Source organism: Lepisosteus oculatus, chromosome 8 (genome assembly GCF_040954835.1).
Source record: "Lepisosteus oculatus isolate fLepOcu1 chromosome 8, fLepOcu1.hap2, whole genome shotgun sequence".
Taxonomy (NCBI): Eukaryota; Metazoa; Chordata; class Actinopteri; order Semionotiformes; family Lepisosteidae; genus Lepisosteus; species Lepisosteus oculatus.
Genome location: NC_090703.1, coordinates 7,672,444 through 7,686,998, shown reverse-complemented (window position 1 = coordinate 7,686,998; position 14,555 = coordinate 7,672,444). Strand labels below are relative to the sequence as shown.

The following is a 14,555-nucleotide window of genomic DNA, read 5'->3' as shown; positions in this document are numbered from 1 at the left end:
TTTGATTCTCCTTTGCATCTTTTACACTGTTTTCTCATCCTTCTTGGAATATGGAATCTGTTTCTCAGTTATGTCAGGTCACACCTGACAGTGTTACAGAGCCTCTGGTCTGTAACGGAACAGTTCTTTCCAGACCCTATGTGGACGACACAATCTGGGGTGGAGTGAGGAAACACTAGGAAAAAGTCATGCAGGATTTGGGAATGTATACGGGGGAGGCGTGTCCAAAGTGCACAGGTGTCCAGGGGGGTGAGTCCGGGCAATCCAAGGATGAGATGAACGGAAAATCCAAAAGACAGGGCAAAAGTCCAAAAGCCAGGCGATCCATATGAGACAGATGGGTTAAAAACAGAAACCGGGTCAGAACCGGCAGGGGGAACGGAAAAAACAGTACTATAATCGTGACATGGTCCAGACCTGAATTCACCCATCTCTAATCAAAACAGCATTCCTGGGCTGCTTTAGAGGATCACAGTACTCCCAGGGAATAAGGCAAAGAAATCTCCTCCTCCTTCCCAAAAATCAAGCTAACCCCAAAACAACAGTAAATGAAACATACAAAATATAAAAAAATGACTAAAATATATAATTTTCCTAACCCATTCGGTGGTTATGCTTATGAGACAGATTGTGGCAAGATTTATTTTTTTTCCACTGAAGGGCTGCTAATTGGCAAAATAAAAATGAAAAAACGAATCTATATACAGTACATACAGTATATCAGTGCTTTACCACCACTCACACACCTAACTAGAGTTTGGACTAATTTAATGGAGAGAGATCAAGTTATACAAACCAGATGAAGTTCCAATGGTGTGCATTTTGCAGTATGTGGTCTTATAGTAGGAGTTTTTTCCAGTGGTCAGTATTACAATTATAGAGCATGTACAAACCATATTTTATAACCATTCCTGTTCAGCGCAGAAAATTGCAGACAATATGTTTTCGCTTGACTTGTCTTTTCCTCTTCATGGTTGAAACTGCGTTAACATCCTCAGTTATGTAATAGTCTGAGATTACTGCAAGCAATTCACAGCATGTTAAATGGGCCTGTGAATGACGCAACACAAAACAGTCTGTCCTACAGCGTATTAAAAAACTAAATGAACAAATTACAAAATCCCATCTTTACCTTTGCTTGCATTTTTTATGTATGACGGAGAGCAGTTTGTCTCAAAGTGTTAAATCCTTTATTCTCTGTTTTAGTGGTTCAAAATAAAACAAGTTGTCAGAAAATGTTAGCAGCTACAAATTTCCAACTATGAATAATTTAATTGATATTAAATAATGTAAATGTTCTTTGTGACGCTGGATTTCAGACAAATGCATTAGAAATAAACTCAATTAAATAATTAGAATACAAGATAATTAAAGCATGGAAACAATTTACATGAACATTAAAGTGCAACGTCATTTTTGAAAGCGATAATTTGCTGATCCAAAAGTAAATTCACTTTTTTCTGCCACTTTGTATGTGCTGGAACATTCAACTCTAACATTGTGTTGCTAAACTTGCATTCCAATAGTTGGGTATTTCAGATATTGTAATTGATTATAATCAATTGGGAATCATTCTGATGCCAGTCCTCATGCCGTACTTGTGTCAATAAATAAAAAAGCACACTATCAGTCAGTTGCAGAGTGGATTTACTCCTTGCAGGACTTGCAGCCTTCAGTAATGTCCTCTGCCTATAGTGATACACATTCCTTCCCCCTCTCTCTTTAGCACTGTCAGGGCTCCATTATTGTGCTGAAATTAACTATTGAAACAGATCACCAGCTGCGCTTTGAATTGACTTCACAAGGTGTTAATTTGCAGCATCTGTTTCCTATACTGTTAATCCAAAACTGTGAGTGCTTGGGCTGTGTGTTTGATCTCAGGCCATTGCAGCAGCTTGTGGAACAGTGCTACACTGTTTAGAGCTGATGCTGATGATGGGAAAGAAGCGACTCTAGCTAGTGTTGTGTTTGATACCTGATGCGTTGCACTGAAATCTATTGAGAATAAAGGGCAAGGTGTAAAACCTAAATGTACAGTGTCTTGTCTTGCATTGAGTGTTAAGCTTTAATATTGCAACAGAACAAGCCACCTGGAACCCTGTCCCGGATTTGCAGAAACAGCACAAGGGTTTCAAAGGGACATCATTTAGTTCTGTCTCAGAGTAATAGTCCTCTTTTCTCAAGATCTATTTTATCAGCATTATTTGCGCTCCAAAAACGACCACTGCCACTGTGTCCTGAAATCAGGAGATCAGTCCTCCGAACAAAATAAAAAGTGGAAATCAAACGAAAATAATGAGCAGCTTAGGGCCATATAAAGAAAACTGGGCTATATGAAAGTGGACCATGTCTTATACAAATCCGTAGGTATTGCATACTAGCTCCAGTAGCTACAGTGCCACTGGAATTATTGCCTGTTGCGGGACCAAGTTGTTGAAAAGAAGTTCCTAATTGTTGTCTTATTGCTGGAGACTGCTAGCACTGTGCTGTCATGCAAATACGCTTGATTTCTGAGCACTGTCACAGGATTGCTGGCCCCTTGAGGATGTCTCTATTTTATTGTACCACAACCTTTTTGCTCTGACCTCATTGTAACAACCTCTTTAATGAGTCCAGCACACATTTAGAAAACAGAAGGATATTTTTCTTCTTTATCTCAAGAACCGTTCCAATATACAGGCAACTTCTCCAGAGACAGACAAAAGATATCTGCTCCTGCTCTCTCACTGGGAGCATGGACTCAACGGAAAATCCTGTTTTTAAGATATAGTTGCTCCATGTTCTCAGTTAGAGAAAACACCAGCAAACCAAACTATACTACATGTATTTTATGGAATCTCTCCCTGGTTTTAAAGATATGCCGGTCTGTCAATCTTTTTCATTTGTCGACTTCAATTACGTATTTTAGTATTAATCAAAAAATGTTTTAAAATTAATTTGGCACATTTTAATCACAGCAGGATTATAAATCAAGGTAGGGGTTTCTGGAACCGAATCAGCAGTTTATTTAAAGATAAAATGGCAGCTATGAATAATGAGAATATTAAAGAATAATATTCTTTTTTTAGCATATCTACAAAAGCCAATACTTCTACTGTTTTCCTTGAAACGGCTCTACATGATTGATGACACCATCATCTAAAGTCTAATCCAGGAGTCCGTATGTTAAAAATAAGGAAATGGCTAACTGCAGTTACTTACAATAGGTACTTTAATGCTGTATATCACAGTGTATCTGGATTTACATTTACAGAAAGGCTATTGAATTCACATAATAACATAATTTGTGGTGCACTGCAAAGGCATGGTATAGCAGAAAAGAATGCAACTGGTGCTTAATAATCCTGCCCACAGGACCAGCAGTTGTGAAAGGCAGCTTTTATGCAGCACAAAAAACCCTTTCCTGTGTGTCTGTCGCATAGATTATCAGGGTTGGCATTTCAGTGTTCTTATCCAGCCTAGGGATAGAGACTCACACTGGGAATTATGCATGTCTCGGCCAGGCAAAGCCTTTTTATTCCAAGTTCTTGAAATTCGTGCTGTAAAAAAAAACTGGTTTACTTCTCACATTCGTTTTTTTTTTATTGCCAACTGCTGCAGGAGTGGGTCCCTGTGCTGTCCCTTGGGGATTACAGAAAAGGGTTCAGAAGTGGATATGCATGGATCATGACTTGGGAAGCAAGCAAATGCCATCATTTCCTCTATGTTTCGATTTGGATGGTCCATAGAAATAGATAGAAATGCATGAAAAGCAGTTCTCTTTTCACGTGCTTTGCCTTTCTCCAGTCATGTATATCTGACTTAAGTCTGGGATGTCGAAATACCACATGCTGTAATACTCTTTAGCACTCTGATAACTTATCAAAAGCCTGACCCACAGATGTGCTCGGGATTAACTGGATACCTGGGACAAGGCAGCTGTCTGCAAAACCCTTTACTTTTAATTCCTTTGCAAAGTTGAATGGTAGTAACGTAGCTGTTTTGTCCATGTTTTTCAACGACCATATTATATTTACAGAATCTCTCAACCAATTATTTTTCGAGATACTAGTGAGTTTATTAGTCATTCTCAAACAAGAATGCACCTTTGTCTTATGGCATTACAGATGAGTACTTGTTATCACACAGTTGTGTAATTGTCTGGTAATCTCCTCTAATCAGGTTTTACAATGCAGAGTGATTTTCATGGGATTAGCGTATGCACAATACACTGAAATTTCTAAGGGTTTATAATATAACGTCTGAAGTTTTTTCTTGAAATTATTTATGTCGTTGTTTCTATGAAGGAGCTAAATGAAATGATGTAATGGATTATTAAAATCACAGTTTCATGTGAGTAGGATGGAAATGTTTCTTAAAATAATGTAGTTTGAACAGAGAAGGATAATAAGCCTTATAGTCCAGAAGCTGCCTCTTGAACCCATGACTTGGTCATGGTATGAGCTAACTGTGACAGGATCATTCAAGTGATGGTGCACAAGTGGTCAAGGGCTGCCAAAGGCAGGGTGAGCTTGAGCTGACCAGGCAACCCCTGGCACATGCAGGATTGAGTGTGTCCATGCAGTCCAGGAACTGCAGTATTAAACCAGATTGAGTGTGTCCATGCAGTCCAGGAACTGCAGTATTAAACCAGATTGAGTGTGTCCATGCAGTCCAGGAACTGCCATATTAAACCAGATTGAGTGTGTCCATGCAGTCCAGGAACTGCAGTATTAAACCAGATTGAGTGTGTCCATGCAGTCCAGGAACTGCAGTATTAAACCAGATTGAGTGTGTCCATGCAGTCCAGGAACTGCAGTATTAATCCAGGTTGAGTGTGTCCATGCAGTCCAGGAACTGCAGTATTAAACCAGATTGAGTGTGTCCATGCAGTCCAAGAACTGCAGTCTTAAACCAGATTGAGTGTGTCCATGCAGTCCAGGAACTGCAGTATTAATCCAGGTTGAGTGAGTTGGCTGCAGTGCTCGGGAGAATAAGTCATTTAGTCAGACCTTTCTTGTTGTACAACTTGTTAAAATGTCTTCATGAAAGGTTTTTGCACTGCAAATAATAGCTATGCTTATCATGTGAAGCAGAAAGAATGCCTCTTGCTTTTTGCATTGCAAGTCAGGATGAGGCTGAGGAATTCACCTGGAATCTCGGATGTGTCCTGCAGGATTATCTGTACATGTTGTTCCTATTGTTGTGATGGTGACATCCGATTACTGGAGGGATCTGGTGATGACAAACATGGTTGTTTGTTTCCAGTGTTTGTATGTTGAGCACAATTTATTTAGACATTCCTGCCTCTTTTCCTGTTAATTGTATGTTAGCTGTGTTTTAAAGGAATAGAGGTGAAAGCGTTATAGGAACGTAAAGGCATGAACATCCAGATTCAGAGTTTCTTCCCGCAAGCTGTCATATAACTGAACTCTACTACAAGTGACTAAGCTCTACATGTACTACAGTACATTACTACACCTACATTACTACTCACTGATGTTTTTTTCTCTTCTCACACTTCTTGTCTGACTTGCTTTTTAAACGTTTTATGATCTTTAACTTGTTGTTGCTGCTGCTGTTCTGTGTTTATATTTTGGTGATTCCTTAATGTCTTTGTATTGGAGCATACATGTCAATAAGCATTCCATTGCACTTGTGTGCATATGACAAATAAACTGAACTGAACTGTAGTGTGTAGTAGTAGCCATAGGTACTGTAATTGAGTTAAAATATTGAGTGGGCTTGACAGGACATATTGAGAGGACATCTATAGGTTGCAATATTTTTGTCTTGTATGTTTTTTATATAAAAAAATATATATAACTCTCCCTGGCACAATTCTGTAAATAGTCTTAAACAAGACAAGGAAACTGTTGTAGAATACATTAAACCAAGGACACCATAGCACCCAACCACTTCGCCAGTCACCAGTGCTGGTCTATACAACCCTTTTATTCAATTGTAAGAGCTGTGCTGCTTTGTCTGACACAGTTCTTTTCAATTTCTAAAGGCCCCTGCAGCAACATATTTTCATAATGATAAGTGTTACATTGTGAAGAATCTGTGTTTTGTAATTCACATGGATTAATCTTTGTTTCATTGCATTGTTGAGTACCATACACAGTACATTGCTGGATTATGTGTTTAGATTATCCCTTAAAACCTTTGCTGTGGAATTGCAAGTTAGTCTGTGGTTTTACCCTGCTCTGCCTTGCTGTTAGAAAATTTGTCATTGTTCTCTGTGCTTTACTTTGCTTCAGCTAGAACTTCACTGTAGAATCGAGTGTAGCGGTGACAGCTAAGCAGGGTTCTGTGCTCTGTGATGGGCTAATAATAATCAGGGGTCTCCCAGATACGTGGTGCTCAAATCACGTGTGTTCTCTCCTGGCTGCACCACAGGTGTGGACACCAAACAACACAAATGTCTCATCGTCCGAGAGCTCTGAAAATAATTTCCACCACTTCACACAACTGTTTCTTGCTCTGTTCTAGTTCTCATTTTCTGCCGCTAACAGGTTATTTTTAGAGGGCAAATGTCGAAAACAGTCACAATACAAGGCCGTTAGATTGATGGATTGATGGACATTTGATCATTTAAATTTTGATGGAGAGATGTTTAGTTGCATTTGATATTTTTTATGTTCACCTAATAACTTTGACAGAGGAAGACAATCAGAAAATGAGCCTCTTTACGTCATGACCCTAATCTCTTGGACTGCATCCAGCTGTTGACACCTGAGCAGCAGCAGCATGGTCCTCCTGCTGAGATCACTGTCTTTGAGTAGAGACAGGTGTCTCTCCAGAGTGGATCACTGAGAAAAAGTGCTGGAATCATTCATCTCCTTTGTACCTTATTGAATTCAATAAATCAAGTGGGAACCTGACAGCTGAATCTGTGCTAAATCTCAGTTTTAAAAAAAAAAATTCTCATTTTTTGCCTATGGTAGCATCTCGTTTTTGAGTCCATCAACAACACAGGTTGTTTCAAAATTCCAGGTTCTTGAAATCTTGGTTCTCCAGCCACAATGACAGAATAGATCCGCTTCTGCCAAGGGGCCCTGGGACGAGTGCTTCTAAAGACACCATAACTATACTTTCTTCTTCTGCTTCTTCTTTTTATTATTAGAATTAGATGTGTGGTGGGGAATCCTGGGCCTTTTGTTCCATTCCTTTCCAAGTCTTTGTTTAAACTAATCTTAATTAATTGTGATTCACATAGACAGAGTCAATTAGGAAATTAAAGCGCTGTACAGATAAATGTCCCAAAGGACCCAGGGCTGCCTCTGCCTGGGTCACAATTAGAACAGCAGACTTGTGATTGAGGTTAGGAACTCCAGATGGGGAAGAGTGCCAGATGTGTCATTGTGTCGCTGACTTGTCTGTCTGCCTTGTTCCTTTTTTATCTTGCAGAAACCAGTTTCCTTCTCGGGAATGCCCAGATTGTGGAGTGGCCTGTAGTGTATAGTAATGACGGATTCTGCAAACTGTCTGGGTACCACAGGGCTGAAGTCATGCAGAAAAGCAGCACCTGCAGGTAGGGCATGAGAGAAATTCTGCCAGCCAGATATTCAGTCCCATTCAAATCATTCGGACCATGTCCCCTAAACCAATGCTAGGACTAACATAAAAACAAAGGTAGTCTAAAATCAAGATCATGCTCTTGTCACAAATGTAGGAACCGCTGCTGTGTGTGGATGCATACAGTATAGAAGATGGAAATCACACACAGGTGGTATTTGGGTCAGGGCTGAAGTTTTGAAATACCTCACTTATACAGTATATGTCCAAGACTAATGTTTCCTGTACACACAACAGGCGCCTAAGGTCGAACACAACACTGGCTCGGTTGTGTCACAGCAAAGGAACATCTTTGATACTTGTGAGGAGATGCAAAAATTAGTGTTTTGAGGCCATTGGTGAATGAAAATACCCTTGTTAATTCACCAGGGGATGTTGCCACAAAATTCCACTGTATCTCAATGGGGAAGGGAATTTTTATTTTTCATTCCTTGGGCTGTGTTTATGGAAATCCTCCCATACCCATGTACACAGAGCTGTCTTAAAGGCTGGGAGTGAGTGTCTTATTGCACGCAGTTTAACAGGCAAACTGCGCTGAAGTCAGAATTATAACACAGATGAGTGGAAGGGCTGGAAGGACTCAGGAAAGTGTGGAGACTGAGCTGGTACGAAGTCATCACTCACCAGCGTGGCAAGAAATAATCAGAGCTGTAATCCCCTTCACAAAAAATACAGTACTTCCCATCATCAGCTGGGGTCAACTATGCCCGCAGATCACTATGCCCACAGTAATCACATCTACAAGAGATGCAAAAAAAAAAGATTTATTTTTCCATAAACAAGATGTCTCTCCCTCCATTATTCTTTACATTCAGTTTCCCAATCTGTACACAAGAATGTTCCCAACAAAGTGCAGAGTAATATTTCTATTACAGAAAGCTTTTCTGCCTTTCATTTCAAATGTGTGCATTAGTGTCTGTGTGACCATCCATTCCAATCACTATGGGGACAAAGTCTGCGACAGTGTCCCCCACAGAATAGGACAACCAGACAGGAATATCCGCATGATAAAAAGTCAAATATCATCTTCTTAGCATGCCCCAAAACCTTTTTTTTCACTGCTTGTGGAGTTTCCTTTCAGTGGAATACAGAACAGTAAATGACAGTCAATGGGCAGCCCTGGAAAGACAGATGTGCCAATGGGTGTGTATGAGGGTGGATGTAGGAGTGGTCTTTTTGGAAGGCAGGCTTGTCTGAGCACAGTCCCAGATTAAATCTGCTGGAAGATCCCAGGGTACATGTTACTCTCTGTGTAGTACAAGAACGCCAGTGTAGTACAGCCACAGAACCCTGAGGTGACTTTCCTTCACCTCACTTGTTCTGTGTCTAAATCTTCTCTGGGGCTGAATGGCCAGGTGGGCAAAATGTGCTGCTACACAGATGGCTACGTTTGTGTCCTTGAACTAACCCTCTTGTCAAGTAGTTCCTCGGGTTCTTTATGTGGAGCAGAAAAAAAAAATTCAGCTCTTAAATAAAAGCAATTGCCTGCTGATTATTTTTTTATGAGGATCATTCTGTCACCTCTCATTTTTAGTCACAACGACACATTTAAAAAATAATAATAATACAGAGCACAAGCACAAAGGCTTAAAGAAAGCATCAAAAGTTTATTCTGAGTTTTGTTGCCAAAGGAAAAGTGTGTTTTATTTTAAACAACTGTTTTGTTTTGTTTTTATTAACAGGCACATAACCAGATCAGATTTATTGTGCATGACAATGAGGGTAATTGGGTGGAAATTAGATTCTATAGCAAAATTAATTAGGAGGCCACAGCCGTAATATTGACCCAGCTTAAATGTGACATTGGAACTGTTCCCTCTTCAATAAAAAGATTGAATGCATCTTCAGATGGTGGAATTAAAAATTAATAGAAAGATACCAGTAAGTCTATTTTAGATGACAGATGTGCTCTGCTTGGAATATCAGACTGGCATGATTTTCAGTGTAGGAAACTGAGACTAAGCTGGGGAGATTTAACCAGCAAATGAAAAATGACATTCGCTAAGGTTCAGATCCTTCTGTAGAAGCTTTATACGGTCCATAGTTCATATTTTTACATAATAAAAAACAACATCATTTATTCCATGAGGGCATTTTCTACTTTTTATTGGCTTAGCCTTTGCCACTCCATTTATTTTGTAAAAATGCAGCATGTGTGTTTGGATATGACAGTTTTCTGTCATCTCCAGGCAAAATGAATTTCTGATGACAAGACGGGTTAGCGTGATGTTTGAATAACACAGGTGTGTGGCCTGCTTTCTCTCTCTCTTCCTGTAGTTTTATGTATGGTGAGCTGACTGACAAGAAGACAATAGAAAAAGTCAGGCAGACCTTTGATAACTATGAGTCCAATTGCTTTGAAATCCTGCTGTATAAGAAGAACAGTAAGTATTCTAATGCATGTCACCTGCAATTACGGCACATTAAAGGCTTTTATGCAATAAAATCAACGTATTTTTTTTCCTTTGTGCGCTGCATTACAGACAGAACAGCATAAACTATTTCCATAAGCGTCAGTTTGATTTAAAAGTTTTATGTGAACTAAACCGTTCTTTGTCACCCTTCAAGAGCATATCTTGCTAGGTTATGACCATAGAAAGCACAAAAAGAATTAATTTTGCTTTTAATTTAGTGGTAATATTTCAAAAGATATGACTTTACTTCTTAAGTGTTCTGTCTAAGATAGATTTGCAAAGCTACAGAAGCTGGCTGTGGTGTAAGGTGCTATAAGGGTGTAGGAGTCAGACTCCTGTATAGTCAAAGTAAGAGAACTATGTGGTGGTTTGGAGCCTAAACTTCAAGCCCTCTTCCACCAGGTGCTTTTCTGGGCCAGCACCCTTGGGATGCACTGCAAAGCTGGGTTTTATTTTGCAATATTTTGCAAAGACATCACATTAAGTTATGTATTTTGAAGCCTGGTACTGCTGGTCTAATTTGGGCTGACTAGGGCTGATTTCACTGCAGCAGAAAAGGTACTTCAGCCCTCTGTAGCCTATGCTATTGCATGCTGTAAAGGCGTGAGTGGGCCTACTAAAAACAATATTATCAATGTACTGTACCTTGACACCCTCTTTCTTTTCCCTCTGTCTCTCTTCAACCCCCTCTGCCCCAAAAGGGACACCTGTCTGGTTCTATATGCAGATAGCACCCATAAGGAATGAAAATGACAAGGTGGTTTTGTTTCTGTGCACTTTTAAAGACATCACCGTTTTCAAGCAACCGATTGAAGACGAGTCAACCAAAGGTAGGCTCTGATTCTGATCACACCCCAAGTAATGACTTACTGAATAAATAAATCCTGAGCAGAGACACTCATGGGAATATACCATATATTAATTTTTTTTTCCAACAAAAGGAGCCAATGAGGAAGTTGAAGAAAAAAATGAATTGCATGAAAGGTGAATAATTAATAGCCTATAGATTAAGTTGTTTTTATTAAAAGAGAATTCAACTGATAGATACGGTACGATTGTCGGCCTTTCACTTTAAGGTTGTGTCTGTGTTCCTGGTCATGTGTAGCCACATTTCTGGCATGTGTACCCTCCTGACAGACTCGCGCTCAGAGTATGGCATGTAAACACCCTCTGCTCAAAGCTCAGGGTGCCCTGTGACGCAGTCATCCAGCTGTGAATTGCATAACCCCGTTGATTGGGGCTCCAGACCCAGCTGAATGGTTGTCTCTTTGCTCCGGAATTAATGTGGAAATAGCCAGCAACAATGTATCTAGGCAAAAAAGACAATATGTTGATGAGTGCATCTGTTGGAATAGTTTTACTAGAAGGGCTAGAGGGGAGCAGAATACCTCTGTGGATCTTCTGTGTCTCTTAATACAGTGCAATCCCTTCTACAGGCTGCAGCTGGGCTTCTGTTTCTGAAAGATACTGCCTGTTTGTCAGGGATGTACCAGTGACAGGCATACCCTACCCTATTATATATTGAGGTAGATTTATTTCTATAGACCTGTTGGCTTTCTCTATATTATTTTAGATATTAGGGCTTTTCATTTTTAAAATCTGAACTTTGTGTGAGAAATCTTAACATAAGAAAATGGGAAACGTTCCAAACGAGTGGAAGGCAATTAGCCAGTCTAAACTATTTGGTAATCAGTAACTAACTGATCCAAGGATATCATCTAGAGGGTTCTTGAAAGATGTTTCATGTGTTTACTACCTACATGAAGCACTCGGTCACTTGTCACTATGCCAGAATCTAGATCATTGATTTAGAGTAAAATAGAAAGAGCAGTGGTACTTGTATAGATCCCTGCAGAGCATTCACCCCTTATCTGTACTCTCTCTTTTCTGCTGAATACTCTGTAAGTGTTAATGTTGACTATCCCCTAAGATCATACTGAATATCCATATAGGGCATCCTTTAGTGTCTAATAAATGTTTCCATAACTTTTCATATAATAGACATATGACTTATTGGGCTGTAATTTCTTAGTTCTGTTTTCTTATACTTCTTAAGGATAAGCACTACATAAGCAAATCTCCTATCCAAACATACACTACACCTGTCTGTATTGACTCATGAAAGACTTTGGTCAGTAAATGTTGCTTCCTTAAGGACAATTAGTAGGATACAATCAGGCCCAGGAATTTATTCATCCTGGGTGTTTCTAGTACCTGTAACACTTTTCTTTAGTGATGATAAAATCATTATCAGAATCTCTTAATGAAGAACTTTATCCTTTCAGTGCCTAAGGAGCACAATATTCTAATAATGGTTTGATATCTTTCAATGTTTTTGAATTATGATCAAAAGTGATTTACAAAGGCCCTGCTATTTTTGAGAGCATTTTTTCTGCTTTCCCAAAGTTTACACGATGAAATCCAAATCTAAAATAACCCCACCTCTCACCACACACACAAACAGCTCTAAATATTTTATATGTGCAGCATTTTGTATTTTACATAGTCGCACACTGCCCAGTAGCTTTGAAACTGCATTTGAAACAGTAATGGCACTTTTTGTGAGTGGCATATAGCCGGTGTTTTTGGATGGATAGATGTATTTACCTTCCTAAGCCCTTAAATTGGATATAAGAGGAACCATTAAACTTGGATTGTGCATCATTTAGCCCCTCAGTGAAACTGCTCACTCAACAACATTGTTGTGCTGTCATCTTACATCTGAGGAGCCATTTGTCACAGAAAAGTTACGTAAGAGGCTAAACGCTCTTCCAAACAGACAGGTCTGGAGGTACAGAGATTTTTGTACACATTACCAGGTCATGACAAAGTGGACACAACTTGTAAGTAAAATATAGCGTGCATTCAAGCTATATTTAAATTTAAATGCTGTAATTCATTAGAATCTATCAATATAATCCAATGATTTTTGAAAACCTGTTAGATTAGAGGTTTTATTTAAAGATTTTTGCATTCAGTTTTTGCATTGATCAAAAATGTAAATTTCACACAGTTTATACACACCTACCTCTTGTTACGCCACTGCATTGTATATTGCATTGTGCACCACATGTGAAAGGACACAATGTTCTTTCTCCACACCTCTAGAGAAGAACAAAGACTATCATTAAGATTTTCATTAGGACGTAGGTGAAATGAAATGTTATGTAACCTATGGGCAATCCAGGGAAATCCTCCCCACCAACACATACACACACATCAGCACAATGAAACCGAAATAGATTGGGAGACACAGCAGCCAGAAAACACAGCTTGATTAAATTCACGATACAACCCTGTCTGGACAATGAAAAGAAAATTTACGATATCTCCTATAAAACAGAACCAATAGGAGATGCTCTCTGTAGAACTGGAGTGACAATCCACTTAATTTATTATCTAAAAGTACGCCTGAGTAATTTTATGCTTTTACATAATCACATTGTCTCCAAAGGCTTTAAAACATATCCTACTGTCTATTCTAGTATTCAATTAATCGAAACTGCATTTCAGCAGAGCAGGCAGGGGGTATCCATACTGTCCAACACCCTTTTCTTAATTGAATCCACGCTGTGAATTAAAGGTATGCCTATGGACGAAGATAATAAATTATATGCATGCACAGCTCATGAAGATCAGCAAGGGTAAAATGCAGTTATTCTCTCCTCACTGTCCGAGCCCGGATGTGCATGTGGTGCTTGCTATAATGGATCTGTCAAAGAAAGCACCCTTGAAAGCACTACCTTGAGATCTGCCCTGAGCTGGAATGAATCTGATCCCAGTGCAAACAAGGAGACTTCCTCAGGGTCGAGTACAGTGGATTAGTAATGTGTACAGTATATCCAGATGTGTCCAGCTGTTGATGGACACACCCTTCGTGCCATCTTTGTCCACTTCCCCCTTAGGAGGTCTATAATACATTTAAGTAATAGAACCTCAAACTTAACAGTATTTGAACATTTGTTTCTGCTTTTAGTCATTTGGTTGTTGTTAACAAATTCACAAGGATTCCTCATTGTTGAGGCTGTTCCATGGCCATTAAGGAGCTGTCTTGTGGTGTTTGTCCATCTTCACACTCAGACAATAATGTATTTTACAGTCAGAAGTTGTAAAACATTGTTCTGCCCCCCTGGGAGCCAAATCAACTCTGTCTAAGCCCCTTCTGGTAGACATTAAATAAATCCTCTTCAGCCCCTCTGCTACAGTGCACTGCTTCCTGAAATCTGATCTGCGGAAAGAGAATAGAAAGCACAAGAGAGATAAGAGTGCATTACTTACAGGGTCCATTTTCCTGGTTCAAGAGTAAAATGAAATAAGAACACAAGGAAGGTTTCAAATGAGAGGAGACCATTCTGTCCACCTAGCTCGTTCACATTCTTGTAGATAACTGATCTGAGGATTTCATCCAGATGATTCTTGAAAGTCTTCAACATGACTGGGCCGTTTGCTCCATACTCCCACATCCCTTTGTGTAAACATGCCTCCTGATCACGGTTTCCAAATGTTCTTCCTTGTAGTTTCACTGTTGATACTGAACAATGTCCACTGGGTTGACTTTGTGGGTTTGAGGGTTTTGAATAC

The 14,555-nt window shown here is 39.4% G+C and overlaps 1 protein-coding gene across 1 annotated transcript in view; it reads left to right on the top strand.

Moving 5' to 3' along the window:
- Positions 1 to 14,555, top strand: part of kcnh5b (potassium voltage-gated channel, subfamily H (eag-related), member 5b) — a 105,440-nt gene that overhangs the window by 11,368 nt on the left and 79,517 nt on the right. Inside the window, exons 3-5 of the mRNA XM_006632330.3 lie at positions 7,393 to 7,516; positions 9,838 to 9,944; positions 10,676 to 10,804. Coding sequence (XP_006632393.1) covers positions 7,393 to 7,516; positions 9,838 to 9,944; positions 10,676 to 10,804 — 360 coding nt within the window. The remainder of the gene's footprint in view (positions 1 to 7,392; positions 7,517 to 9,837; positions 9,945 to 10,675; positions 10,805 to 14,555) is intronic.